The sequence below is a fragment of the Rhinoraja longicauda genome, chromosome 18 (genome assembly GCF_053455715.1).
Source record: "Rhinoraja longicauda isolate Sanriku21f chromosome 18, sRhiLon1.1, whole genome shotgun sequence".
Classification (NCBI taxonomy): Eukaryota; Metazoa; Chordata; class Chondrichthyes; order Rajiformes; family Arhynchobatidae; genus Rhinoraja; species Rhinoraja longicauda.
Genome location: NC_135970.1, coordinates 42,001,965 through 42,028,366, shown reverse-complemented (window position 1 = coordinate 42,028,366; position 26,402 = coordinate 42,001,965). Strand labels below are relative to the sequence as shown.

At 53.0% G+C, this 26,402-nt stretch overlaps 1 protein-coding gene across 1 annotated transcript in view; it reads right to left on the bottom strand.

Moving 5' to 3' along the window:
* The window catches only part of LOC144602183 (metallophosphoesterase MPPED2-like), a 97,657-nt gene that overhangs the window by 5,852 nt on the left and 65,403 nt on the right, over window positions 1-26,402 (bottom strand). Inside the window, exons 4-5 of the mRNA XM_078414918.1 lie at window positions 5,007-5,122; window positions 3,302-3,415 (exon numbers count right to left, since the gene is read on the bottom strand). Coding sequence (XP_078271044.1) covers window positions 3,302-3,415; window positions 5,007-5,122 — 230 coding nt within the window. The remainder of the gene's footprint in view (window positions 1-3,301; window positions 3,416-5,006; window positions 5,123-26,402) is intronic.

Genomic DNA, 26,402 nt, shown 5'->3' with positions numbered 1-26,402 from the left:
AACTCAGCGGGTCAGGCAGCATCTGTGGAGAACATGGATAGGTGACGTTTCCAGTCGGACTCTTTTTTCAGACTTGTCTGAAGAATGGCCCCAATCCAAAATGCCACCTGTCCATATTCCCCCTGATGCTGCCTGACCCGCTGAGTTACTCCAGCACTATGCGTCTTGTTTTTTGTTTATCAGCATCTGCAGTTCATTGTGTCTCCATTTTGCTTGGCATATTTCAGGTTGTAAGGAGACTGGATAGGCTGCAGTGAAAAACTCACATTGACTTTACTTTAGACTTGAGAGGTTCAGTGCGGAATCTGGCCCTTTGGCCCACTGAGTCCGTACCAACCTGGCCCTTCGGCCCACTGAGTCCGTACTAACCTGCGACCATCCCAAACACAAACACGATCCTACACGCGATGGACAGTTCACAATTTTTACCAAAGCCAGTTAACCTACAAACCTGCGATGTGGGAGGAAACCGGAGCGCTCGGAGAAATCCCTCGCAGGTCACAGGGAGAACGTGCAAACTCCGTACAGACAGCACCCGTAGTCAGGATCGAACCCGGATCTCAGGCGCTGTGAGGCAGCAGCTCTACCGCTGCACACCTTGCAGTCCCCAATTTCTGAAGGAACTCAGCAGAAGGTGCCTTCCGCAGAGGCTGCCTGACCTGCTGGGTTCCTCCAGCAGCCACTGGATAATGCACAATCTTCAGTGCAATGTTGACCTAAACTACTGAACTTCAGTTCATTTACAACACTGACATCTACCTGACAGAAGGGAAGTTTGAGCACAAGCCAAACTGCAGTTTTTCTCCTACTAAACTGTCGGGGCCTACAGCGTCCGGGCCTACAGCGTCCCCCCGGGCCTACAGCGTCCCCCCGGGCCTACAGCGCCCCCCCGGGCCTACAGCGTCCCCCCGGGCCTACAGCGCCCCCCCCGGGCCTAATACGGGATAAGGGCGGTCCCGTACGGGACAAGCCAATTTAGCCCAAAATATGGGATGTCCCGGCAAATACGGGACAGTTGGCGACCCTAGACTCCACCCTTCCTGAGGTCATCTGTAGTTTTGTTCTGGCCTCTCTCTGTACAAGGGGTTCCGACCTGAAACGTCACCTATTTCCTTCGCTCCAGAGATGCTGCCTGACCCACTGAGTTACTCCAGCACTCTGTGAAACGTCACCTATCCATGTTCTCCACAGATGCTGCCTGACCCGCTGAGTTACTCCAGCACTCTGTGATACCAAGTCCATGGATGTATTTGAGGCAGAGATAGATAGATTCTTGATCAGTACGGATGTCAGAGGTTATGGGGAGATGGCAGGAGAATGGGGTGAGGAGGGAGAGACAGATCAGCCATGATTGAATTCTACTACCTGATTCTGCTCCTATCACTGATGATGTTATGAGGGAGAGCTGGTGTTTCGGGTGAAGTTCTGTTCTCATGCCCTGTGCTTTCATCGTTCCTGCTGTCCCGTCTCTCAGCGGTTCAGGTGCTGTTGGGAGTTAAGCCTCACTCGACAAACACAATGCTTTTGAAGTCCGTGCCAGGATTCCATCTTAAATAGGCGCACGAGAGCATAAATCTTGGAAGTGTCAGGACATGTTGGGCAAAACACTCAGCAACCATGTGGGATCTGGGCTTTTACAAACAGAAGCACAGGACCTGGAAGGTTGTGCTCTAGTCGGGCAGAATAACTTGTGTCATTTTAACTCCTCGCTGTGCACGATGTAGACTCTGCTGATGGAGCTGTCTATGTGGCTGCACAGATTAGCACGCTGGTCCTTTCAGTGAGGTGCATGGAGTCACATACTGTAGAACGGTACGGCACAGCACAGCACAGAAACAGGCCCTTCGGCCCACAATGCCCGTGCTGAACGAGACGCAGATTTCAACTTATCTCTTCTGCCTGCTGGTGATCAATATCCCTCCAATCCCTGCGTGCCCGGGTGCTTGGCTATAAGCCTCGTAAATGACACTATCGTACCAGCCGCCAACCCCACCCCCACCCCCACCCCTGGCAGTGTGTCCCAGACCCCCACCCCCACCCCACCCCTGGCAGTGTGTCCCAGACCCCCACCCCCACCCCACCCCCACCCCTGGCAGTGTGTCCCAGACCCCCACCCCCACCCCACCCCCACCCCCACCCCACCCCCACCCCCACCCCACCCCACCCCACCCCCACCCCTGGCAGTGTGTCCCAGACCCCCACCCCCACCCCCCACCCCCACCCCTGGCAGTGTGTCCCAGACCCCCACCCCCACCCCTGGCAGTGTGTCCCAGACCCCCACCCCCCCCCCCCACCCCTGGCAGTGTGTCCCAGACCCCCACCCCCACCCCCACCCCTGGCAGTGTGTCCCAGACCCCCACCCCCACCCCCACCCCCACCACTGGCAGTGTGTCCCAGACCCCCACCCCCACCCCCCCCCACCCCTGGCAGTGTGTCCCAGACCCCCACCCCACCCCCACCCCTGGCAGTGTGTCCCAGACCCCCACCCCCACCCCCACCCCCCCCCCCCACCCCTGGCAGTGTGTCCCAGACCCCCACCCCCACCCCACCCCCACCCCTGGCAGTGTGTCCCAGACCCCCACCCCCACCCCACCCCACCCCCACCCCCACCCCACCCCACCCCCACCCCCACCCTTGGCAGTGTGTCCCAGACCCCCACCCCCACCCCACCCCCACCCCTGGCGGTGTGTCCCAGACCCCCACCCCCACCCTCACCCCACCCCTGGCAGTGTGTCCCAGACCCCCACCCCCACCCCCACCCCTGGCAGTGCGTCCCAGGCCCCCACCCCCACCCCCACCCCCACCCCTGGCAGTGTGTCCCAGACCCCCACCCCCACCCCCACCCCTGGCAGTGTGTCCCACTGGGTGGGTGGGTGGGGGCGGGGGAGAGGGGGTCGGGGGTCTCTTCCCTTGCGGGATCGTATCTCCCGTCTCCTTGCGGCCTAACATCGTGGAGCTGGCGGCCTTGCCCGTGACTGACTTTGAGCCCCACCGCGGGGCGTGGACTTACCATTGGAGCCGGCGATCCTTTGCCTGGGATCCACGCTCCAACCGCAGCAGTTGAATTAGGAGCAGGAGGAGGCCATTCGGTCCCTCGACTCAGCCTTGCCCCTCTGATGATTCACCCGCATGCCTCACCTCTCCCTCTGTGGCTCAGCAAACCATCCAGAGGACTAGTCAGTCTTGCTCCCTGATCATTCCCTCCACACCACCAGAGTTGGCCACAGCAGACCCCCCACCCCCCCACACCCTGACACTGAATAACTAAATAACCTGTGTGTGTACAGGCCAGACCACGCACCCTCATGGATTCCACCAAAGGCGTGTAGCTTGGGCCTCACTCGTCTCTGTACTGTGTTCAGCAGCTCCACACATCCCACCCTCTGCAGTTCCTTGGGAACCCAGTCTCGAAAACCTGGCAAAAGAAACAGAGTTAGAGGAAGGGGGGGGGCAAGCAAGAAGAAACAGAGAAACATAGACAATAGGTGCAGGAGGAGGCCATTCGGCCCTTCGAGCCTGTACGCACCGCCATTCAATGTGATCATGGCTGATCATTCTCAATCAGTACCCCGTTCCTGCTTTCTCCCCATACCCCCTGACTCCAAATGGAGACAATAGGAACTGCAGATGCTGGAACCGTGAGCAGAAGGTGAGGTGCTGGAAGGACCCAGCAGGTCAGGCAGCATCTGTGGAGGGAAGTGGGCAGGCAACGTTTCAGATTGGGACCTTCCTTCACACTGGATGCAGTAGGGGGAGGAGAGAGCTGAACAAGAGGTGTTTTGTGGGACAAACAGGGCAAGTGATAGGTGGACACAGGTGAGGGAGGTTTAAGAAAATAACTGCAGATGCTGGTACAAATCGATTTATTCACAAAATGCTGGAGTAACTCAGCAGGTCAGGCAGCATCTCGGGAGAGAAGGAATGGGTGAGGGAGGTTTGTTTGGCAGGTGGACGGAGAAGGTGGGAAAAGAGACAATGCTGGAAAATGTAGCATCTGTGGAGAGAGAAACCAAACGGATGCTTCAGGTGGAAGAGGCCTGATCTTGAGGTGTGGTTTGGTTCATAAATACAGGTCCTTTGGTCCACTCAACCCCATCCCCCACCCTCTCAATCCCGTGTTGTCAGGGAGACAGTGGCAATGAAGGGCAGGCAAGGTATTTCCAAGTGTGGATGGTGTGTAAGTTGGACAGGGTCCTGCAGGGGTGGGTGTTCCCGTGTGACTTCCTTGATGACAGCTGCTGGGAGCTGCAGGAACACAAGTGAATAACTGCGGTGCATTGTGTAGAAGATGCACACGGCTGTGGTGGGAATCGACCCGTCAAACCTCAGGCTGGGAGACGGGAACGCCGCCAGCTGATGGACTGAGGGACGTGTGAGGTGCTAACGAAGGCGAACGCAACTTATTTCGAGAGGACTCGAATATAAAAACAGGGATGTAATGCTGAGACTTTATAAGATGCTGGCCGGGCCGTATTTGTGATGTGCAGGCGCTGGGAAAGTCCAGAGGAGGTTAACAAGAAAGATCCCAGGAATGATCGGGTTAACCTATGATGAGCATTTGATGGCAATGGGCCTGTGCTCGCTGGAGTTTGGAAGGGTGAAGGGGGGACCTCATTGAAACTTACCGAATGGTGAGCGGCCTGGTTAGAGTGGATGTGGAGAGGATGGATCCACTAGTGGGAGAGTCTAGGACCAGAGGGCACAGCCTCAGAATTAAAGAACGTTCCTGTAGAGACGGGGAGGAATCTCTTCAGTCAGAGGGTGGTGAATCTGTGGGATTCATTGCCCCAGACGGCTGTGGATTGACTGATTGTTGATTAGTGTGAGTGTTGGGGGCTATGGGGAGAAGGCTGGAGAATGGGGTTGAGAGGGAGAGATAGGTGAACAATGATTGAACGGCATAGACCTGATGGGTTGAATGGCCTAATCCTGCTCCTAGGAAATGATGAACTGATGAACTGATAAGCAGAGGTGATGGTGACAGAACAACCGTGTCGGCCACTTACCCAGAGGTGGGCCGTGAGTCATGAGAACGTCGATACCCTCTGGAATTAGATTCCATTTGTCGAGTAGAGACTGCCCTCGAGGCAGGTTGAAACCCCAGCCGTTAAACCAGGGGGTCCTGCAAAAGAGAGAACAGATCAGACCGGCCCTGCCTGATGCTTCCGCCTGTCGCCAGTCGCACCACGATGAGGAGAGGGGAGCTCCTCCATTAGGATAGTCTCGCACACACTTGCCACAACTTACAAATCGATTTATTCACAAAGTGCTGGAGTAACTCAGCAGGTCAGGCAGCATCTCAGGAGAGAAGGAATGGGTGACGTTTCGGGTCGAGACCCTTCTTCAGACTGATGTCAGGGGGGCGGGACAAAGGAAGGATATAGGTGGAGACAGGAAGATAGAGGGAGATCTGGGAAGGAGGAGGGGAAGAGAGGGACAGAGGAACTATCTGAAGTTGGAGAAGTCAATGTTCATACCACTGGGCTGCAAACTGCCCAGGCAAAATATGAGGTGCTGTTCCTCCAATTTCCGGTGGGCCTCACTATGGCACTGGAGGAGGCCCATGACAGAGAGGTCAGACTGGGAATGGGAGGGGGAGTTGAAGCGCTCGGCCACCGGGAGATCAGTTTGGTTAATGCGGACCGAGCGCAGGTGTTCAGCGAAGTGATCGCCGTGCCTGCGCTTGGTTTCGCCGATGTAAATAAGTTGACATCTAGAGCAGCGGATGCAATAGATGAGGTTGGAGGAGGTGCAGGTGAACCTTTGTCTCACCTGGAAAGACTGTTTGGGTCCTTGGATGGAGTTGAGGGGGGAGGTAAAGGGACAGGTGTTGCATCTCGTGCGGTTGCAAGGGAAAGTGCCCGGGGTTGGGGTGGTTTGGGTAGGAAGGGACGAGTGGACCAGGGAGTTACGGAGGGAACGGTCTCTGCGGAACGCAGAGAGGGGAGGGGATGGGAAGATATGGCCAGTGGTGGGGTCCCGTTGTAGGTGACGGAAATGTTGGTGGATGATATGTTGGATCCGCTGGCTGGTGGGGTGGAAGGTGAGAACGAGGGGGATCCTGTCCTTGTTGCGAGTGGGGGGAGGGGGAGCAAGAGCGGAGCTGCGGGATGTAGAAGAGACCCTAGTGAGAGCCTCATCTATAATGGAGGAGGGGAAGCCCCGTTTTCTGAAGAACGAGGACATCTCGGAAGCCCTAGTGTGAAACACCTCATCCCGGGCGCAGATGCGGCGTAGACGGAGGAATTGGGAGTAGGGGATAGACTTTTTGCAGGGGACCGGGTGGGAAGAAGTGTAGTCCAGATAGCTGTGCGAGTCGGTGGGGGAGAGGGAGAGGGAGTGAAAGAGAGAGAGGGAGGGAGAGAGGGAAAGAGAGAGTGAGTGAGGGAGAGAGAGGGGGGGGAGAGTGAGTGAAAGAGAGAGAGGGAGGAGAAAGGGGGAGAGAGAGGGAGGGGGAGAGGGAGAGGGGGGGAGAGGGAGGGAGGGAGGGAGGGGGGGAGAGGGGGAGAGGGGGAGAGGGGGGGAGAGGGAGGGAGGGAGGGAGGGGGGGGAGAGGGGGAGAGGGGGAGAGGGGGGAGACTACACCACCATAATGTTTCAGTAACCCCAGCATTATGAATTCCACTCTTTACATCTGTAACCACGTCAGGTGGAACTGACAGACCAATGGTGCCCGATTAATGACTTAGATAATTGAATAGCATATTAATGGGGGTAGCAGGTAATTGAATAATCAAACAGATTAAGTGAAGGCACACAGATATTCTCACTCCTGGCACTCTCTGTTGCTCTGAACTTATATTGGCGTCCTGTTTTGAACTAAGATGCCAGCCGACAGCGGAGATCCAAGCATGACAAACCATGAGAGTGTCGCAGTGGTGCAGCGGGTAGAGCTGCTGTCCTGCAGCGCCGGAGACCCGGGTTCCATCCTGACTACGGGTGCTGTCTGTACGTAGTTTCTACGCTCTCCCCGTGGCCTGCGTGGGTTTTCTCCGGGTGCTCCGGTTTCCTCCCACACTCCAAAGGCGTGCAGGTTTGTTGGTTAATTGTATAGGGAGAAGGCAGGAACGGGGTACTGATTGAGAATGATCAGCCATGATCACATTGAATGGTGGTGCTGGCTCGAAGGGCCGAATGGCCTCCTCCTGCACCTATTGTCTGTTGTCTATTGTCTATAATTGGCTTGGTAAAGTTGTATGTTGTTCCTAGTGTGTGCAGGATCGTGTGCGTGCGTGCGGGATCGTGTGCGTGCGTGCAGGATCGTGTGTGCGGGATCGTGTGCGTGTGTGCGGGATCGTGTGCGTGCGTGCGGGAACGTGTGTGCGGGATCGTGTGCGTGCGTGTGGGATCGTGTGTGCGGGATCGTGTGCGTGCGTGCGGGATCGTGTGTGCGGGATCGTGTGCGTGCGAGATCGTGTGCGTGCGTGCGGGATCGTGTGCGTGCGTGTGGGATCGTGTGCGTGTGTGCGGGGATCGTGTGCGTGCGTGCGGGATCGTGTGCGTGTGTGCGGGGATCGTGTGCGTGCGTGCGGGATCATGTGCGTTTGTGCGGGATCGTGTGCATGTGTGTGGGGATCGCTGGGTGGCGCGGACACGGTGGGCCGAGGAGCCTGTTTCCACGCTGTGTCTCTAAACTAAAGTGAACTGAACTACTCTGCTGTGCGTTCACGGATCACTGGCTGGGCAAGGCAAGTCATGAATCACCCAAACACTAACAACCTGTAAAACAAACGCACACTCAAGTTTAAACTGTACAGGGCTCATTTGTGCTGACCTGCTTGATGGGATTAACAAATAGTTCTCAGGGTCACGGCAATGTATTACATTCGCAGGCTGCAGTCAGTGGCCGCTGCGATCCAATGCTTGAAACTCATGTCCTGGGCCGGCACGGTGGTGCAGCGGTAGAATTGCTGCCTCACAGTGCCAGAGACCCGGGTTCCATCCTGACCACGGGTGCCGTCTGTACGCAGTTTGTACGTTCCCCCGTGACCGTGTGGGGTTTCTCCGGGTGCTCCGGTTTCCTCCCACACTCCAAACACGTGCAGGTTTGTAGGTCAATTGGCTTCTGTGCAAAACAACCTGCCCCACTTCTCCTTGAAGCTTTACCTCTCTCACCATCAAGCTGTGCCCAGGAACAACGTTCCCACCGTCCATCCCATCCTCGCCTCTCATCATTGTGTCAAGTTCACCATCAGCCACCGACGCTTCACAAATAAACCACTACTGCTTGCTGCCCAGTGTGTGGGATCGTGCTCATGTATGGGGTGATTGTTGGTTAGCACGGACCCTGTGGGCTGAAGGGCCTGTCTCTGCGCTGTATGCTGAAAGGGAGATTCATCGGGGCAGCACTAAGGACTGAGTGGATAAGTCCGGGCAGACTAAGCAGAGACCTGATCGAGATGGTCAAAGCTACAAGGACATGTAAATGCACAGGCTATGTGTGGGCAAGTGGGGCTAACTTGGTCAGGCAACTTGGTCGTAGGGGTGCCAACTATAGCACTCCCAAATACGGGACAAGGTGACGTCACCGCCCCACGCCCCACGTGACATCACCCAGCCAGCGGCCAAGTGCTCCCGCCCCACCAATGGTGGCCGCCCGGGCTGGGAGGCGGGAGCACTACGCAACCTCCATTAGGCGGCGCCCGGTCCTACACTGTCCCAAGTACACTGTCCAGAACAGGTAGGCACAGATTTTAACAAGCATCTGCAGTTTTTTTCCTACTTCATTGTCCGGGCCTACATTGTCCGGGCCTACAGCGTCCGGGCCTACAGTGATCGGGCCTACAGTGTCCGGGCCTACAGCGTCCGGGCCTACAGCGTCCGGGCCTACAGTGTCCGGGCCTACAGTGTCCGGGCCTACAGCATCTGGGCCTACAGCGTCCGGGCCTACAGCGTCCTGGCCTACAGCATCCGGGCCTACAGCATCCGGGCCTACAGTGTCCGGGCCTACAGTGTCCGGGCCTACACTGTCCGGGCCTACACTGTCCGGGCCTACAGCGTCCGGGCCTTCAGTGTCCGGGCCTACAGTGTCCGGGCCTACAGCATCCGGGCCTACAATGTCCGGGCCTACAGCATCCAGGCCTACAGATCCGGGCCTACATTGTCTGGGCCTACAGTGTCCGGGCCTACAGCGTCCGGGCCTACAGTGTCCGGGCCTACACTGTCCGGGCCTACAGTGTTCGGGCCTACACTGTCCGGGCCTACAGCGCCCCCGGGCTAATACGGGGCAAGGGCGGTCCCGTACGGGACAAGCCAATTTAGCCCAAAGTATGGGATGTCCCGGCTAATACGGGCCAGTTGGCAACCCTACTTGGTTGCCATAGGCAGGTTGGGCCGAAGGGCCTGCTGAGGTGCCGTGTGACTCTATACAGTCAGAAACCTGGAGGAAATCATTCTCAAGTCAAGTTGAGTTTATCAGTACATGGACAAGTACATTGAGATCGAGGTACAGTGAAAAGTCTTGCTTGGAGCAGCATCACAGGCACAGAGACAGTAAAGGCCTCAATCATATAGAAGTTACATGTAACATTACAAAACGCAGCAAACACGACTGCATAAAAATTAAGTAGTGGTGTCCAAAATTGGAAGGCACAGGTTAACGGTGAGAGTTAGAGATTTAGATGGGACCTGAGTTAGCAACATAACATAACATAACAACACTTTATTGTCACTCGGCACAACACCGAGCGAAATTTCAGCAGTCACACAAAATACAGCAAAAAGAAAAAAACACAGGACACCCGACCCCAACACAAACATCCATCACAGTGACTCCAAACACCCCCTCACTGTGATGGAGGCAACAAAACTTCCCCTCTCTTCCCCCCGCACCCACGGACAGGCAGCTCGACCCCTACCGAGGCAAACGACACGCACAGCCCCCGCAATGTTTCCACACTGAAGGTAACTAGGATGTTGAACATACTGCCAGAGTGGTTGCTGGAGACAGAGAGTCTTACAACATTAACAGATCGAGAAGATCACTTGTGTAGGAAAATAACTGCAGATGCTGGTACAAATCGAAGGTGTCACAAAATGCTGGAGTAACTCAGCAGGTCAGGCAGCATCTCAGGAGAGAGGGAATGAGTGACGTTTCGGGTGGAGAAGATCACTTGAATCACCAAGGCATTGAAGACTATGCCGGAAATGGGATTAACAAAGATGGGTGGAGGAAGGAACTGCAGATGCTGGTTTAAACTGAAGATAAGCACAAACAGCTGGAGTAACTCAGCGGGACAGGCAGCATCTCTGGGGAGAGGAAGGGGTGGCGTTTTGGGTCGAGACCCTTCTTCAGACTGGTAGCATGGACATGGTGGGCAGAAGGGCCACCGAATACTGTCACAAAGAACAGTCTTTAGTTTAGTTCACTTTAGAGATAGCACATGGAATCAGGCCCTTCGGCCCATCGAATCCACACCGACCATCGATCACCCATTCACACCAGTTCTATGTTATCCCACTTTCTCGCCCACTACCTACACACCAGGAACAATTTACAGCAGCCAATTATCCCACAAACCCGCACTTCTCTGCGATGTGGGTAGAAACCAGGGGTCACAGTTTCAGAATAAGGGGTCGGCCATTTAGGACCGAAACGAGGAAATACTTTTTCACCCAGAGAGTTGTGAATCTGTGGAATTCTCTGCCACAGAGGGCAGTGGAGGCCAATTCACTGGATGGTTTCAAGAGAGAGTTAGATTTTGCTCTTTGGGCTAACGGAATCAAGGGATTTGGGGAGAAAGCAGGAACGGGGTACTGATTTTGGTTGATCAGCCATGATCACATTGAATGGCAGTGCTGGATCGAAGGGCCGAATGGCCTCCTCCTGCACCTATTTTCTATGGTTCTATGAAACCGGAGCACCCAGCGTCTGAGGAAGGGTCCCAACCCGAATCATCACCTATCCATGTTCTCCACAGATGCTGCCTGACCCGCTAAGTTATTCCAGCACTCTGTGAAACGTCACCTATCCATGTTCTCCACAGATGCTGCCTGACCCGCTGAGTTACTCCAGCATCTTTTGAATCTTTTTTAGATTCAAGAACACCTCCTTCCCAACACACATCGGGCTATCGAACACGAACCTCAGCAGCTAAGATCTTCATTGGACCGTGTCTTTGGTTGCATTACTAACCTCCGTTCTTGCACTAATGTGTGACTATTATAGTTATTAATTGACGGAATTTTAAAATGATGATTGTTTTACTTGCGTGTATTGTGTTTATGGGCTTGTGAAGCTGTTGCTGGTAAGAATGAAAGGTCCTCACAGAACTCCAGAGAGAATGCTCCCCCATTGCACAACAATGTCCGTGACGAGTCTCAACCCTGTTCAGCGCACAGAATGCCCCAGGTAGTCCTTGACCCGTGAAGTAGGCAGCACTCCCCAGGGTACAGAGGCCTCCCCGCGGGGAAGGGAACAGGCCTGTGTTGTGGGAGCCACAGAGATCCCCAGGGACAGTTCCTCACCCTGTGCGATGCACTAGATTCCTCCAAGGACTACCTTCCCATCGTGGATCAGACCAAGCTTCACCAGTGCACGGATCCAAGCCAACACAGCAGAACAACCGCACAGAAACGAGTCCCTACGCTTGGGAAAACAGAATTCCAAACCGTCCCTGCTCTTTGCAAAAACGCAGAATTACCAGGCATCCTATCACCAACTAGAGATCACCAACTAGACAACCAAGAGCAGGCTCGGCGATCGTTTAACACCTCCGCTCAGTCCGTCTTAAACAACCTGATCTCCCGGTGGCTCAGCACTTCAACAACTCCCCCTCTCATTCCCAATCTGACCTTTATGTCCTGGGCCTCCTCCATTGTCAGAGTGAGGCCCAGCGCAAATTGGAGGAACAGCACCTCATATTTCGCTTGGGTAGTTTACACCCCAGCGGTATGAACATTGACTTCTCCAACTTCAGATAGTCCCTGCTTTCCCTCTCCATCCCCTCCCCCTTCCCAGTTCTCCCACTAGTCTTCCTGTCTCCTACTACATCCTATATTTGTCCCGCCCCCCCCCTGACATGAGTCTGAAGAAGGGTCTCGACCCGAAACGTCCCCCTATCCTACTCTCCCGAGCTGCTGCCTGACCCGCTGAGTTACTCCAGCATTGTGTGTTCACCAACTAGAGAACAGTCCTGACCACATGGGAGCCTTCAGACTATTAATGAAAAAGGAGAACATTTTATGGATGCTATTTGAGCAAGTCGTAAAGTAGACCATCATACATTACAGGCCAAATGACCTCCACCACATTATTTTCATTGCTCCTTCTACTTGAATTGTAGAAAGGCAAGGTGCTGCTTTGGATCCACCAGCTGCGAGCAGTTCCATTTGTTTGCCCTACATCGGTTTGTGCGTAGGAAGGAACTACAGATGTTGGTTTATACGGAAAATAGACACAAAATGTTGGAGCAAGTAATTCAGCGGGTCAGGCAGCATCTCTGGGTAAAAGGAATAGGTGATGTTTCGAGTCGGAACCCTTCTTCAGACTCATTGACTGGACATTATCTTGCACTAAACGTTACCCCTATTATCCTGGTATCTGTACTGTGGACGGCTCGATTGTAATCATGTGTGGTCTTTTCAATGGCTGGATAGCACGCAACAACAATATTCTTGCTATTGAGGGCGTGCAGCGTAGGTTTACTAGGTTAATTCCCGGAATGGCAGGACTGTCATATGTTGAAAGACTGGAGCGACTAGGCTTGTATACACTGGAATTTAGAAGGATGAGAGGGGATCTTATTGAAACGTATAAGATTATTAAGAGGTTGGACACGTTAGAGGCAGGAAACATGTTCCCAATGTTGGGGGAGTCCAGAACCAGGGGCCACAGTTTAAGAATAAGGGGTAAGCCATTTAGAACGGAGATGAGGAAAAACATTTTCAGTCAGAGAGTTGTGAATCTGTGGAATTCTCTGCCTCAGAAGGCAGTGGAGGCCAATTATCTGAATGCATTCAAGAGAGAGCTAGATAGAGCTCTTAAGGATAGCGGAGTCAGGGGGTATGGGGAGAAGGCAGGAACGGGGTACTGATTGAGAATGATCAGCCATGATCACATTGAATGGTGGTGCTGGCTCAAAGGGCCGAATGGCCTCCTCCTGCACCTATTGTCTATTGTTTATTGTCTAAAGCTTTTCACTGTACCTCGGTACATGTGACAATAATAATAATAAACGATGATACTTAATGAGCTGTTAGCAGAGGTCACGTAAAGCTCAGATAAACGTTATTTAAGGTCAGAAAAGAGAGAGTTTTAGAAGGGGAAATTTCAGAGAGAATGCAGACAATCCCAAATAAATTAGCTCGACATAATCCAGCAATAGATGGTCATTTATCATGCTTGCAATCAAACTATATTCAAAGAAAAATAACCTCCACTCATGGTTCTGACCAGACCTATTTTTTCCTTGATGTATAACTTCATTATTAACCGCAACATCCTGTCCATTCACTTGTTGTTCTATCTCCAATTTAGTAGCATCTTGACACCATCTCTCTCTACGCTCGAGTAAAGTGGACGGCACGGTGGCGCAGCGGTAGATTTGCCGCCTTACAGCGAATGCGGCGCTGGAGACCCGGGTTCCATCCCGACTACGGGCGCCGTCTGTACGGAGTTTGTACGTTCTCCCCGTGACCCGCGTGGGTTTTCTCCGAGATCTTCGGTTTCCTCCCACACTCCAAAGACGTGGGTAGATTGGCTTGGCGTAAGTGTAAATCGTCCCTAGTGTGTGTAGGATAGTGATAGTGTGCGGGGATCGCTGGTCAGCGCAGACTCGTTGGGCCGAAGTGCCTGTTTCCGTGCTGTATCCCTAAACTAAACTGAAAGCAGACACAAGACAGCCCTGCTGTTCTCTGGTGGTGTTGTTGGAGGCCAGGCAGGGAGGTTGTTCGGTGCGTGGCTCGAACTAGCAGTCTGGCTGCGATCCCAATTATTACTCAATCCAGACTTGGAGGTTAAGCAATGGGAAGAGACTTGCACTTAAACGTCAGTGTAACAGGTTCACAGCTCGTCCCCAAGGCCTTCACAGTCTATGAATTACTCATGGGAACAGTCACTTAAGCTAAGTTGGCAAACGCAAGAGGCAGTGAGTGCGCTGGCCTTCAGAATTAACACGCGGGCAGTTACTGAAAATGAACATTGAACATCGAACAGACCAGCACAAAAACAGGCCCTTTGGCCCACAATGTCCATGACGCACATGAAGCCAAGATGAACTCATCTCCTCTGCGCTGGACCCATACCCCTGTGTTCCCTGCATGCCCACGTGCCTATCTCAAAGACTTAAGCGCCACTTATCGTACCTACTCCCCACCAACCCTGATTGCATTCCAAGCACCCAAAAATCCTGGCCAACATGTCTCAATAGACAATAGACAATAGGTGCAGGAGTAGGCCATTCAGCTCTTCGAGTCAGCACCGCCATTCACCTTGATCATGGCTGATCATCCACAATCAGTACCCCGTTCCTGCCTTCTCCCCATACCCCCTGACTCCGCTATCATTAAGAGCTCTATCTAGCTCTCTCTTGAAAGCATCCAGAGAATTGGCCTCCACTGCCTTCTGAGGCAGAGAATTCCACAGATTCACAACTCTCTGAGTGAAAAAGTTTTTCCTCATCTCCGTTCTAAATGGCCAACCCCTTATTCTTAAACTGTGGCCCCTGGTTCTGGATGAATCCTCTTTGTCTATTGTCTACTGTCTATTGGCCCCTCCCACTCCCCTGGAGAGCAGGAATAGGTGACGTTTCGGGTCGGGACCCTTCCTCAGACTGAGAGTTAGCGGAGAGGGAAACTGAAGGTATGAGCAGGTACAAGTCAAAGCCAGCACCAATGTAATTGACAGTGGCTGACTAACCCACCAGCCAGGCACGTCCTTGCAAAGTGGGAGTGACCCATTGGAAACCAAGCCCCAGAAAGGTCCACACGGCCAGCCCTCTGGGTGAGGAGTGAACCGTAGTGGGTGGTGCTATGAGCAACAGTACCACCTGCATCGCCATCGTGCCTTCTTACTCCTCCAACTTTGCTCCATGCACAGTGACTCCTTTACATTAAGCACCACTGCCAGATAAGCCTTTAGATGTGAAGGCTCCTGGTGGCAATTGATTCCTAAACCCCCTGCACTATGGCACAGCGGTAGAGTTGCTGCCTCACAGCGCCAGAGACCCGGGTTTGATTCTAACCACGGGCGCTGTCTGTCCAGAGTTTGTACATTCTCCCCGTGACCTCAAGGATTGGCGCTGCGATCTTCGGTATTGGCTTGGTATAAATGTCAATTGTCCCTAGTGTTAGTGTGTGGGGATCGCTGGTCGGCACGGACTCAGTGGGCCGAAGGGGCTGTTTCGGAGCTGTGTCTGTAAACTAAACTAAAGTCTCTCATTAAAAGTTGTCCCAATGAGCACGTGTCCTCATATGTCCTCAGACGTCCTTCAGTCTGAAGAAGGGTCTCGACCCGAAACGTCACCCATTCCTTCTCTCCTGAGATGCTGCCTGACCTGCTGAGTTACTCCAGCGTTTTGTGAAATAAATACCTTCGATTTGTACCAGCATCTGCAGTTATTTTCTTACACTGTCCTCGTATGATAACTCCTTATCTGATTGTAGCAGATTGTGTGTGATTTAGTCAGATTTAGTTCACTGAATCAAATTACCCTGGGTGCAGTGTGGGATTCGAACCGCCTGCTCTCTGAATTATTAGCCCAACGTGTGTGATCGCCTCTCGAATGGATGGCCCTGCACACCCTGTCTACACAGCCAGGTCAGGAGGGGGCAGTTTCAAAGCTAGTGAGGTCCTCTGCAGTCTAAACCCAGACCTGTAAATAATTAAGCATCCTCTCACATTTCAAAAGGCAATCAAAGTTATTTAAAAAAACAGCCTTCTCTACGCCCAGTAGATGAGATTTTCTTTTTATCTTTCAAACGCCGAATGTTTCGGGGCAACTGCAGGAAATGCTTTGGGATTAGAAAATAATAAATTAGGATGTTGCTATTTCACGTTCAAGATGGCTGCGGTGTTTATTCAAAGCCCTGTGTCGGAGAGAGACGGATCCCTGTGTTTAAAGAGCACTTCAAATGTACAGCTATAAAGCTTTTGCAGCTACCACAGAGTGCTGGAGTAACTCAGCGGGTCGGGCAGCATCTGTGGAGAACATGGATAGGTGACGTTTCACAGAGTGCTGGAGTAACTCAGCGGGTCAGGCAGCATCTGTGGAGAACATGGATAGGTGACGATTCACAGCGGGTCAGGCAGCATCTGTGGAGCGAAGGAATGGGTGACCTTTCGGGTCGAGACCCTTCTTCAGACTGATGTCAGGGGAGGGGGTGGATCCTGCCCCGAAACGTCACCAATTCCTTCTCTCCAGAGATGCTGCCTGACCCGCTGAGTTACTCCAGCACTCTGTGAAACGTCACCTATCCATGTTCTCCACAGATGCTGCTCGACCCGCTGAGTTACTCCAGCATTTTGTGTCTGCCTTCAATTTGTACCAGCATCTGCAGTTATTTTCCTACACGACCTTTTGCAGCTGGTTTCTGCTTTGTGGAAAGGATACTGATCCCAAACACTCAGGCATCAAAGCAAGTTCAGCCCCACTCTCCACAATCCCCATCGATAGTTGGAACAAGGCCACGCTGTAAACTTAAAATCAAAATCTTCACCTATTCTCAGTTTAGTTTACTTTAGAGATGCAGTGCGGAAACAGGCCCTTCGGCCCACCGGGTCTCTGCTGACCAGTGATCTCTGCCCACGAACACACGAGGGACAATTTACAATTATACCGAAGCCAATTAGCCTGCAAAGCTACGCAGGTCACGGGAAGGACGTACAAAGTCCATACTGCCAAGCACCCGTAGTCAGGATGGAACCTTGTCTCTGGCATTGTAAGGCAGCAACTCTACCGCTGCACCACCTTCGTTCCTCTGTTTAAAAACCTCCTGACACCCCACTCCCTTGTTTGAAGCCACTGAGACTGCTCGCCAGGTTCTCTCTGTCAGCTTCGTTGAATCAGTATATTTATCCACTCTGCCCACTGGGAGTGAAAAGAATTTTTTTTAAACCCTCCCATTATTTTTTTGGTCCACTCATCTGACTTGATGAAATCTGACGACCGGAATGACCTTTAGCACAAAGGGCCGGTCCTTTCAGTGTTTGTCTCCTTGTCAGGGCCATGCAGGGTGGGTCTGTAGTGGAGGCACCATGGATCATATTGTCAAGGCCAATGAGGAGAAGAATGTTAATGGGAGTTTTATTCCACCGGGAGAGCAGGGAGTCTGACAGACCTGCCCTGCGTGTGAATACACGTAGAGATAAAGGCCACAACCATCTTCACAATCAGCAGGCCTGCGCAGTACCTGCCACAAGTTGGCACGCCTTGACATTGATTACAACGCCTCTACTTCCCCAGAAGATGGCGGAGATTCTGCAGGTCCCCAGACACTCTCTCGAACTTCGAAGTTAGACACAAAAGGCTGGAGTAACTCAGCAGGACAGGCAGCATCTCTGGAGAGAGAAGGAGTGGGTGACGTTTCACAGAGTGCTGGAGTAACTCAGCAGGACAGGCAGCATCTCTGGAGAGAGAAGGAGTGGGCGACGTTTCACAGAGTGCTGGAGTAACTCAGCAGGACAGGCAGCATCTCTGGAGAGAGAAGGAGTGGGCGACGTTTCGGGTGGAGACCCTTCTTTCTGGCTGGTTAGGGGTGGGTAACGTCGAGCTTGTACAGGTGTTTGGCGGAGAGCATCACGACCTGGCTCAGGTAACTCGAACGCTCAGGGAAGAAGGAGGCTCTGGAGAGAGTGGTGGACATTGCCCAGACCATCAGGGTATCTGACCTCCATAACAACAAGAGGATGTACAGGGAGCCCTGCCTGAAGAAGGTAGCTAATATGGCCAGAGGCCCACAGCAGCCTAGTCACGCTCTCATCTCTCCGCCACCATCGGGAACAAGCTACAGGAACCGAGAACCATCGCCTGCACGTTCAAGTGCAACTTCATCTGTCCCAGTCAGCATCAATGGTGCTGAACCTGAAAGGGTTAAGCGTTTCAAGTACCGAGGCGTAATTCAAGGTCATAAGTTCATAAGTCATAGGAGTAGAATTAGGCCATTCGGCCCATCGAGTCTACTCCGCCATTCAATCATGGCTGATCTATCTCTCCCTCCTAACCCCATTCTCCTGCCTTCTCTCCATAACCCCTGACACCCGCACTGATCAAGAATCTATCTATCTCTGCCTTAAATATATCCACTGACTTGGCCTCCCCTGCCCCCTGTGGCAAAACATTCCACAGATTCACCACCCTCTGACTAAAGAAATGCCTCCTCATCTCCTTCCTAAAAGAACGTCCTTTAATTCTGTGGCTGTGCCCTCTAGTCCTAGACTCTCCCACTGGTGGAAACATCCTCTCTACATCCACTCTGTCCGAGCCTACTTGCCTGCATTTGACCAAAATCCCTCCAAGTTCTTCCTGTCCCTATATCTGAGAGTTGTAATTGTAGGGTACTGATTGAGAATGATCAGCCATGATCACATTGAATGGCGGTGCTGACTGGAAGGGCCGAATGGCCTCCTCCTGCACCTATTGTCTATTGTATCGCTGCTGTAGTTGCTTCTGCCGGCTCGTTCCAGATACCGACTGCCATCTGAGTGAAAAGTCGTCCCTGAGCTCCCTCTGAAATCTCTCCCCTCTCAACTTAAGGCTATGCCGGAAAGTAGCTGTGTCGGTTGCAAAGGAACGAACCAACCTAATCCCACGTCCCAACCCTGTGCTTCTCTGCCCAACAGAAAGACATCTATTCAATGGTTTCTTTATGGTCATGTGTACCCAGGGTTGCCAACTTTCTAACTCCCAAATAAGGGACAAAAGGTGACGTCACTGCCCGCGCCCCACGTGACCTCACCCAACCAGCGGCCACGTGCTCCCGCTCCACCAATGGCGGCCGCCCGGGCCGGGAGGCGGGTTGCTACGCAATCTCCATTAGGCGAACACACTCGGCCCCGCTCTCCGAACACACTCGGTTAGCCTACACTGTCCGGGCCTACAGCGGCCCCCGGGCCTACAGAGTCCGGACCTACACAGTCCGGGCCTCCAGCGGCCCCCGGGCATACAGTGTCCGGGCCTACAGAGTCTGGACCTACACTGTCCGGACCCACACTGTCCGGGCTTACAGCGGCCCCCGGGCCTACAGCGGCCTCTGGGCCTACAGTGTCCGGGCCTACAGTGTCCGGATCTACCATGTCCAGGCCTACAGTGTCCAGGCCTACAGAGTCCGGGCCTACACTGTCCGGGCCTACAGCTGCCCCCGGGCCTACAGTGTCCGGGCCTACAGTGTCCGGGCCTACAGTGTCCGGGTCTACAGTGTCCGGATCTACCATGTCCAGGCCTACAGTATCCGGACCTACAGTGTCCGGGCCTACAGTGTCCGGGCTTAAACTGTCTGGGCCTACAGCGGCCCCCGGGCCTAGTGTCCGGGCCTACAGTGTCTGGGCCTACAGTGTCCGGATCTACCATGTCCAGGCCTACAGTGTCCGGGCCTACAGAGACCGGGCCTACACTGTCCGGGCCTACAGCGGCCCCCGGGCCTACAGTGTCCGGGCCTACAGAGTCCGGGCCTACACTGTCCGGGCCTACAGCGGCCCCCGGGCCTATAGTGTCCGGGCCTACAGTGTCTGGGCCTACAGTGTCCGGATCTACCATGTCCAGGCCTACAGCACCCCCCAGGCCTAATACGGGACAAGGGCGATGCCGAACGGGACAAACAAATTTAGCCCAATATACGGGATGTCCCGGCTAATATGGGACAGATGGCAACCATAGTTAAATGTGACAAATGTTTCTGTCTCCATCATCCTTTCAGGCAGTCAGTTCCAGACACCCACCAGCTTCTGGATGAAAAAATGTTTCCTTAGTTGCCTTTAATTCATCCACCAATGACTGTCAATGTTTGACCCCTGGTTTTTGACCCCACTGTTAAGGGGCGTTGATCCTTCCTGCCCGTTCTCTTTGGGCCCGTCATCATTTCGCACACCTCATTTATGTTTCCTCTCAACTCCCTCTGTTCCAAAGGAAACAAATCCAGCCTTGGCATTATTTCCTCATCACTAAACTTCCCTACGTTCTCACAATGTGCTGGCAAACCTTCTCTCTCCAGTGCAGGGTCGGCACGGTGGCGCAGCGGTAGAGTTGCCGCCTCACAGCGCCAGAGACCCGGGTTCCATCCTGACTATGGGTGCTGTCTGCACGGGGTTTGTACGTTCTCCCCGTGATCTGCGTGGGTTTTCTCCGGGTGCTCCGGTTCCTTCCCACAATCCAAAGACGTGCAGGTTTGCAGGTAAGTTGGCCTTGGTAAATATTGTCAATTGTCGCCAGTGTGTAGGATAGTGCAAGTGTACGCAGATCGCTAGTCGGCACCGACTCGGTGGCCGAAGGGACTATTTCTGCGATGTATATCTAAAAATAATCGCGTGGTAGATCTTCTCTCCTAGGCTGTGGTGGGCGGAACTATAAATGTTACGTAGGGTTGCCAACTTCCTCACTCCCAAATAAGGGACAAAAGGTGACGTCACCGCCCCGTGCCCCACGTGACCTCACCCAGCCAGCGGCCACGTGCTCCCGCTCCACCAATGGCGGCCGCCCGGGCCGGGAGGCGGGTCGCCGTTAGGCGAACACACTCGGCCCCGCGCCCCGAACACACCCCGTTAGCCTACAGTGTCCGGGCCTACAGTGTCCGGGCCTACAGTGTCCGGGCCTACAGTGTCCGGGCCTACACTGTCCGGGCCTACAGTGTCCGGGCCTACACTGTCCGGGTCTACAGTGTCCGGGCCTACAGTGTCCGGGCCTACAGTATCCGGGCCTACAGTGTCCGGGCCTACAGCGCACCCTGGGCCTAATACGGGACAAGGGAGGTCCCGTACGGGACAAACAGATTTAGCCCAAAATATGGGATGTCCCGGCTAATACGGGACAGTTGGCAACCCTAATGTTACACTAAGTGTGATCTCACTAGTGTAACATCCATCAGCTTTAATACCAAGGCTATGCCTCTCAGGGAATCTATCCACAACACCACCTAATTATCCACAAGACCACCTATCTTTATGTCATCTGCAAATTTATTAATCAGACTTTCTGCATTGACATCCAAATCTTCAATATATATCGCAATGAACAAAGGCCCCAGCATTGATCCTGCAGTGGTCGCTGTTATCTAAAGATGAAAGCCTCCACCACTATCCTGTCACCGATCACCCACATTGGGTTCAACACCCCCCGACCCTAATCAGTGCACCAGCTACAAAGTCGTCTTGTTGAGTCTCATTGTCTGTCACTCGTTTTCACCGAGCCCACAGCTAACAATGGTGTTTCCTTTATCATTGTTACATTTTCGTACATCTTTCATTCATTTGCTCTATATCTGTATATCACTGTCCATATCTCTCGTTTCCCTCTCCCCTGACTCTCAGTCTGAAGAAGGGTCTCGACCTGAAACATCACCTATTCCATTTCTCCAGAGACGCTGCCTGACCCGCTGAGTTACTCCAGCACTCTGTGAAACGTCACCTATCCATGTTCTCCACAGATGCTGCCTGACCCGTTGAGTTACTCCAGCACTCTGTGAAACGTTACCTATCCATGTTCTCCACAGATGCTGCCTGACCCGTTGAGTTACTCCAGCACTCTGTGAAACGTCACCTATCCATGTTCTCCACAGATGCTGCCTGACCCGCTGAGTTACTCCAGCACTCTGTGAAACGTCACCTATCCATGTTCTCCACAGATGCTGCCTGACCCGCTGAGTTACTCCAGCACTCTGTGAAACGTCACCTATCCATGTTCTCCACAGATGCTGCCTGACCCGCTGAGTTACTCCAACACCTTGGGTCTAATCCAGACAGCATTCTGGTAAACCTCTCCTGCAACCTCTCCACAGCCTCCACAGGCTCCCTGGAGAATGGGGGAAGACCAGATTTTCGGGGTGACGTGAGATTATAAAATGTCTTTGTCGAATTCCTTCATCTCGGGACTTTTGCTTTGGACCTGACTCTGCTCTGCCTCGATGCCTGAATTGGAGGAAACGTTTGGCAAACGTCGCCGAGATTATTTATGATTCCCGTAATTGGAAAGTTCAGGTGGAAGTGCTGTGTGCACGATCTCTGCACTGCAACTTCAATCACAGCTGATTGAAGCCTTTTATTGGCCTCTTATCTCACAGTGCAATCACTTAGAACACCATCACGTCAGCAAGCTCGACATCTCCGCTCCCCGATAACCCTTTCATTGCTCAACCGCGACCTCTGTTTACTGCTGGCTGTTAAATGATGAGCAGCAAATATATATTCCTGGCACAGCAATAGAGCTGCTACCTCACAGCGCCGGAGGCCCGGGTTCCATCCTGACCACCGGGTGCTGTCTGTACAGAGTTTGTACGTTCTCCCCGTGACCTGCGTGGGTTTTCTCCGGGTGCTCCGGTTTCCTCCCACACTCCAAAGACGAACAGGTTTATAGGTTAATAGGATTGGTCAGTGTGTAAATCGTCCTGAGTGTGTGTAGGATAGTTTAGTTTAGTTTTTTTTAGTTTAGAGATACTAGCGTGGAAACAGGCCCATCGGCCCACCGTGCCCGTGCCGACCAGCGATCCCCACACACTAACGCTATCCTACACACACTTCAAACAATTTACAATTGTACCAAGCCAATTAATCTACAAACCAGTGCATCTTTGAAGTTTAGGAGGAAACCGGAGATCCCGGATAAAACCCACGCAGGTCACGGGGAGAACGAACAAACTCCGTACAGACAGCACCCGTAGTCAGGATCGTACCCAGGTCTCTGGTGCTGTGAGGCAGCAACTCTACCACTTCGCCACCGATAGTGTTAATGTGCAGGGGTCGCTGGTCGGCTCGGAATCAGGGGGTCGAAGGGCCTGTTTCCGAGCTGTATCACTGAATTAAAAAGAGAGACTGCTGCACCTTCTGGAAATAACAGGTCCAGGGGCAGGAGAGGGAGAGGGAGAGGAGCTGACACATTTTAATGCAGATTAGTGCAAGGAGTTGCATGTTGGAAACTGTAACCAGGGATGGCTCTTCACAATGAATGGCAGGGCCCTGGGGAGAGTTGTCGAGCAGGGGGGGATCTGTTCCCTGAAAGTGGCGTCACAGGTAGATGGGGTGGTAAAGAAGGCTTTTGGTACATTGGCCTTCATCAGACGGGGATGTTGGCTATAGAAGTTGGGACGTTATGTTGCAGTTGTACAAGACGTTGGTGAGTCCACATTTGGAGCATTGTGTTCATTAAGCTGGAAAGAACGCAAATTTACGAGGATGTTGCCAGGACTCGAGGGCCTGGGCAAAAGGAAGATATCGGGCAAGCTAGGAGTTTATTGCAGGAGGATGGTTTATAAAGTCATGAGGGGAACTAGTAGGATGAATATACAGGTCTTCTACCCATGGTAAGGGAATCAAAAATCAGAGGACATGAGTTTAAGGGGAGGGCTGGAAGATTTATTCGGAACTTGAGGGGCAACCTTTTCTCTCAGACGGTGGTTGGAATATGGAACGAGCTGCCGGAGTAGGTGGATGAATCAGGTACAAAAACAACACTTAAAAGACTCTTGTACATGGTGAGAAAAGGTTTAGAGGGATATGGGCCAAATGCAGGCAAATGGGACTAGGTTAGACAATAGACAATAGGTGCAGGAGTAGGCCATTCGGCCCTTCGAGCCAGCACCACCATTCAATGTGATCATGGCTGATCATTCTCAATCAGTACCCCGTTTCTGCCTTCTCCCCATACCCCCTGACTTCGCTATCCTTAAAGAGCTCTATCTAGCTCTCTCTTGAATGCATTCAGAGAATTGGCCTCCACTGCCTTCTGAGGCAGAGAATTCCACAGATTTACAACTCTCTGACTGAAAAGGTTTTTCCTCATCTCTGTTCTAAATGGCCTACCCCTTATTCTTAAACTGTGGCCCCTGGTTCTGGACTCCCCCAACATTGGGAACACGTTTCCTGCCTCTAACGTGTCCAACCCCTTAATAATCTTATATGTTTCGATAAGATCCCCTCTCATCCTTCTAAATTCCAGTGTGTACAAGCCTAGTCGCTCCAGTCTTTCAACATACGACAGTCCCGCCATTCCGGTTAGGTGGGGCACAATGGTTAGCATGGACAGGTTGGGCTGAAGGGCCTGTCTCTGTGCTGTGTAACTCTACGACTGCTTGGGAAGATGGCAAGAGGAAAGCTAGGCATCCAGTTAATGCACCAAATGGAGGGGAACGTGTCCATTAGAGTTGGTTGTGGGAGGATTAGCTGTGGTGTGTGATGTAAAAGGAGCAGTGTTTGCCGGTGTTGGGCGAGGGCCAGGGTTGGCAGGGCTCGCTGGATCGCTGCAGGGCTGGTCCTGAATGGGAAGCTGTTGGCAGAGCTGGCTTCCCCGTTGCCACGAGGCTTGGACGGGCAGGCAGGTCTGCAGCTGCACTACTTGTATGAAAACCTCAGCAATTCATCGCCTTGAATGGAAATGCGCTGGGCATTGGATCCGACCAACACTCGAAACACCTGCCCTGCGCTCAAAATACTCATCCTCATTTAGTTTGTAGATACAGGGCAGAAACAGGCCCTTCGGCCCACCGGGTCCGCACCGACCAGCGATCCCCGCTCAATAACACTACCCCACACACACGAGGGACAATTTTACATTTACACCAAGCCAAATTTGTACGTCTTTGGAGTGTGGGAGGAAACCAAAGATCTCAGACAAAACCCACGCAGGTCACGGGGAGAAGGTACAAACACCATACAGACAGCACCTGTAGTCAGGATCGAACCTGGGTCTCTGGCGCTGTGAGGTTGCAACTCTACTGCTGTACCACCGTGCCGTCCTCAAACCTGAGCTGTTCTCAAATCACCTCGCAATCTTGCACTTCCTCACCTCCACTTACACCTCCAGAGTTATCATCCTTGGCGATCTCTGTGCTCATCACCGCTTCCATTCTTTGCGTGCCCCATTAACCACCGTACAAACAAGGAACTGTAGATGTTGGTTTACACAAAAGGACACGAGTTGCAGGAGTAACCCAGCCGGTCAGGCAGCATTTCTGGAGATCATAGATGGGTGACGTTCAAAGAAAGGCCCTGACCAGAAACCTCACCCATTTCTTTAGTTGAGTTTATTGTTACATGTAGTCAGTGATCCTTAACTCCCCTCTGAGAAGGTTATAACTGGAGTGTGGCACGGTGGCGCAGCGGTAGAGTTGCTGCCTCACAGCGCCAGAGAACCGGGTTCCATCCTGACTATGGGCGCCGTCTGTACGGAGTTTGTACGTTCTCCCCGTGACCCGCGTGGGTTTTCTCCGGGCGTTCCTGTGATTGTCGCTGGAGTGTGGGATAGAACTCGGGTTGGGTGGATTGTTGGTCGGCACGGTCGCTGTGGGCCGAGGGGCCGGGATCCATGCTGTACCCCTAAAACAAAAGCTGCCTGACCACCAGCAGAGTTGGGGTCACAGTGGGGTGGGGATGCTAACAACTGCCTTGCACTTGTGGTCTTGCTGGCTGACAAGACAAACTAGTGGGAGTGGCAGCAGAGCTGGCTGCCTTCAGAGGCTGTGGTGGCGCTGCGGGAGTGGCTGCGACTCGCCTTCGGAGGCTCCGGCCGCGGGCCGCGTGGACGTCGGAAGCCCGCAGGCCCTGCCCTGGGTGGGGGCCGACATCGGAACTCCGGCAGCGGCAGCGTCTTCGCCCGCCACGGATCGCGGGGCTTGGGTCGGCCTGTCACGGACCTTTCACCATCCGGCGCGGCCTGGAATAGGCCGCGGGATTTTCTCCGCCCGGCGGGGGCTTCAATGTCGGGAGCCACGACCGTCCCGACGTGGAAAGTTCAACAACCTGACCGCGGGAGAAGTCGGCAGGGGAAGAGAAAAGACATTGTGGCCATCCATCACAGTGAGGAAGTGACTGGAGGAGACTCACTGTGATGGATGTCTCTTTGTTTTGTTTTGTGTTGGTTTGTGATTGTGTGTGTTAGTGCTTATTTTTATTGCTCTTATTGTTGGACTGTGGGTGATGGAATCTCGTCCAAAAGACTTGTTTTTTTTGGATGACAATAAAGGCTATTCTGATTCTGATTCTGATTCTGATTCTGATTCTGATTCTGATTCTGTTTCTGATTGTGATTGTGATTGTGATTGTGATTGTGATTGTGATTGTGATTCTGACATGTGCAAGGTGGCAGAACTACTACCGAAGGAAATTCACTGAAAATAAACAACTTTCTGACCTCTTTAAGAAGTGATGTGATGCAGGTTGTGACGTGTACGTATTTTAAGTTGGGGTGTGGGAAAGGCAATCACTGGGAGAAGCAGACCCAGTGTGGACTCAGAGTGCGTTGTTTGATTTCCTTCATGCAGCTGAG